Source organism: Papilio machaon, chromosome 16, assembly GCF_912999745.1.
Source record: "Papilio machaon chromosome 16, ilPapMach1.1, whole genome shotgun sequence".
In the NCBI taxonomy this organism is placed as follows: Eukaryota; Metazoa; Arthropoda; class Insecta; order Lepidoptera; family Papilionidae; genus Papilio; species Papilio machaon.
The window spans coordinates 2,970,848-2,974,398 of NC_060001.1; the positions used below are offsets into that span (position 1 = coordinate 2,970,848).

At 30.0% G+C, this 3,551-nt stretch overlaps 1 protein-coding gene across 2 annotated transcripts; it reads left to right on the forward strand.

Annotated features, from left to right (window-relative positions):
* Positions 1-1,352: 1,352 nt before the first annotated feature.
* On the forward strand, positions 1,353-3,155 carry LOC106716622. Of its 2 annotated transcripts, none has more exons than XR_001357287.2 (3): positions 1,353-1,569; positions 2,101-2,190; positions 2,407-3,155. XR_001357287.2 is itself a non-coding variant. In XM_014510172.2 (3 exons), the coding sequence occupies exons 1-3, from the start codon at positions 1,875-1,877 to the stop codon at positions 3,115-3,117; spliced, it is 954 nt and encodes a 317-aa protein (XP_014365658.2). In that variant the 5' UTR covers positions 1,831-1,874; the 3' UTR covers positions 3,118-3,155. The 2 variants fall into 2 exon arrangements, 1 of the variants encoding a protein (XP_014365658.2); XM_014510172.2 differs by lacking the exon at positions 1,353-1,569 and adding an exon at positions 1,831-2,027.
* Positions 3,156-3,551: the final 396 nt, after the last annotated feature.

Here is a 3,551-nt window from a genome sequence, read left to right on the forward strand (position 1 = left end):
GGCAAATGTAAGATTTTTTTAAAGAAAGAATAATTTTAAAATGAAATAATCATTATTTCCAATATATTGTGTTAGTAAAAGTTATTAACTTAAATTAGTTAAAGGAATAATGAAATGAAACAGAGTAATTTAACATCATTTATTTAATTAAATTTAGTTCCCGATTTTTTTTTAATTAAGAATCGCTTTAAAGATATAAAAATTATTGATTTTATTATGAAATCACAATTTTCATTATAATGTCTGTCACAATTAAGTAAAAAGCTGAAATCCACCATGCATGTAAGGATGGATTTTAAATTTTTAACTATATAATTTTTGTATCCATTTGATTCAAGTTCATTATTAATTATTGAAGCACTTATCTCCACACATTGAATAATTTTTTTACTGGCGTAATTTAAGCTTTCAGCATAATCTTTAAATTGTGTAAAAATGTGTATGGATTTATGGTCTGATGATAAAAACAATTCCTTACAATTATTACAATTTATATTTCGTTTTTTGACCATAAATCCACACACATATGCACAAGCCTGGGCCTCTGACGTACCACTATCAATGGTATGAACTGCTTCACCAATAATATCTTCAAATTGATCTTGATGTGGATCAAATTGCCATTCTATGTCATCTGACGTCTGTTCTATTTGGCTATCGCCGGCTATCAAAAATGCCTCTAGATTATTAATATTTCAATATTTCACTTATCAGAGTCAATATCTCAAAACTTAAACACTCGCGTTATTAGTTCAAAAATACAATGCAATATCAAAGATTTCGGAACCATACGAGAACACGTTTTGAAACAAATTTGAAAACTTATTTTTTTAACGGTTATGATTTAAAATTGCCATTACTACATTTTTTTGCGATGTAGATATAAGATAACAAGTGATCGTATATCTTGATTTATAAATACAAATGTAAGAAATAAGACAATTAATAATAGGATTTTTTTTAAATCATGTTTTCTTATTTTTAATTATAAATACTTTATTATAATAATAAAAGGATGAAATATTTTTTTTATATGGCAAGTATAGCTTGGACTATCGCGAGCGAAAACGGCATAGATATATGCTCTATCTCGTTCATATTATGGAACCCAGTTAACACAACAACAAAATTGTCTCTGTGTGAAGTTTCTTGTTTTTCGTTCGAAGTTGGCGGACCCTGGTCAAGCCTATGACTATGACAATGATGTATGATAATGATAATGACACTGACAATCGCCAAAGCCAAAAATAAAAAGAAGAAGAAGAAGAAGACACTGACAATCAGTGACAGTCATTATCAGCAATTGTCAGTAAAATGACAGCTTTTCGTCAAAGTTGTGTGTTTATTTTTAAAAATTTAAATAATTCTATATTAGTAAAAACATAAAAGCTATCTTGTTGTTATGTGTGCGACAGATATACTTTTAACGTAATCTCAATATTATAAGATAATTTTGATAATGGCTGTGAGAAAAGAAAGGTCTTGTGCTAAGTGCGGCATAACTTCGAAAGGAGATCCTTCATTGACCTTCCATAGGTTTCCTGTGGCGACCGAACGTAATTCTCTGAAGTAAGTAGACTATTTCTGTTCTCGAATTTTAACCTCTCTTATGTTCTGGCCTTTAAGAACGCAAAGCACCATCAGTTCATCTAATGTTGAGTATGTCCATGGGCTTCGTTGATCACCTCGGTATAACCGCTGCTCGTTTGCTCTCTTCTCTTATAAAAAAATGACTTACTAGTGAAACCAATTTATAAACTCTTAGAAGTAATTAAGAATTTGTTGTCAGGGCAAGAGTTTGGGCTAAATTTTGTTACCCAAGTGATGATTGGAGCTCTTACCAATCAGTACATAGTTTGCACAAGAGGCATAAAATGTTATGTGGTAAACATTTCGATGTTTCATCATTCACCGGCATTGATAGAAAAAAACTTAACAACTTTGCTATTCCTACTGAAGCGCAGCACATATTGACAGAGTTAAGAATAGAAATGATGAAATCATCCCCAGATAAACCTATAACACATGTAAGTAATGTTGTAATATAAACATATAAAAAAGATCACCACATATTAAATCCAAACAATACACTTGTTACAGGAGGATCAAGAGGCCCCTTCTTGTATACCACAATCTGAGTCTATGGAATTGACAATTGAATGTACACCTTGGCCCCAAAATCTTGATAAGGTAATTTAAATGGTTACGTTTAAATCACAGTCCGTCAAACATATTTCAATCCATTTTAATACTCCTAATTTAATAACAGAAGTACAACAAATTCATGGCTGCTTTTTTAATAACTTTTTTGCGATTACTATGAGATAAAGTGAAACATGTGTTGCAGTGTAACAACTTGTACTGTCTTGTATTCATATCTGTGTAACAGTTTTATATTCATTTCAGACAGTAGACTCAACAATGTCATCAGATGAGCCAGATGAAGAATTTGAGTTCAGTGTTCAGCAAAAACTTACAGCAAATTCAAGCAACAGGAGTGGAGGCAATGAACTCAACCTAGACAGTTTCCCAAAAATTCCGCAATTTTCTGGAAAGTTTTGGGATTGGCCTTTGTTTAAAGACAATTACATTTCGTTGATACATTCTTCAAAGTTAGACAATATTAACAAGTTTAAATGTTTAATATCTGCAGTTAAAGGTAATGCATTACGTATGATTAAAAAGATAGAGTTTACAGCCGAAAATTATGAGATTGCGTGGCAACTTTTGTTATATAAATATGATAATAACCGTTGTAGGGTTAATAATCTTTTGAATGAATTATTAAATTTTCCAATAATTAAAAAAGAATCTAGTAGAGACTTAAAATCACTGGTGGACAATATAAAAACCAGTTTATGTGCATTAAAATCTCTCGGACAACCAACAGACTATTGGGATACTATAGTGATTCATTTAATGGTGCGTAAATTAGACAGTGTCACATTTCGTGAGTGGGAAAATCAGTGTAACGCATTAACAACTTCTCCTAATTTAAAACAATTCTTAGAATTTATAAGCAATAAAGCAGATACATTAGAAATCATATATAAAGAAGATAAACGAAAAACCAGAAAAAAAATGAGGTTATTAAGAGAAAATATTAGTCCAAATTGAGAACATATAAATCTGTCGAACAGTATTAATAAGGAACAACAAGAAATAGAAATTTGAAAATTGAACTAAGGAGATTGAATGGTTTAAATTTTTGAAGTGATACTTGTTAAATCCATTCAATAATCTTTGGTAATCCCCAGTTCATACTCTATGAATGATCACAGTAATAAAAACAAGTTATTCAAATTTCAATATTTTATTTACTAAAGAAAAGGAATACATTTTTATCCTTTGCTAAAATATTTTTTAGCATATATTAATATTTTAATGAGAAAATGATCATAACATTTGTGGACAGTTGAAAGTGAAATGTTTAACATTGCATTACACATTTCACTTTAACCGTTCAACAATCTATTTGTTTCTAGTTATAAAAAATTGCACTCTATAAATACGGGCAGCGAGTACGGTGTAACATTTCTATCACTGCATTT

Bases quoted from the DNA above. Each gene is read 5' to 3' on its own strand.
- LOC106716622 (XM_014510172.2), top strand. From the start codon at position 1,875: ATGTTATGTGGTAAACATTTCGATGTTTCATCATTCACCGGCATTGAT. The intron at 2,028-2,100 runs GTAAGTAATGTT...CACTTGTTACAG, and splicing joins CAGATAAACCTATAACACAT to GAGGATCAAGAGGCCCCTTC. The intron at 2,191-2,406 runs GTAATTTAAATG...TATTCATTTCAG, and splicing joins GGCCCCAAAATCTTGATAAG to ACAGTAGACTCAACAATGTC.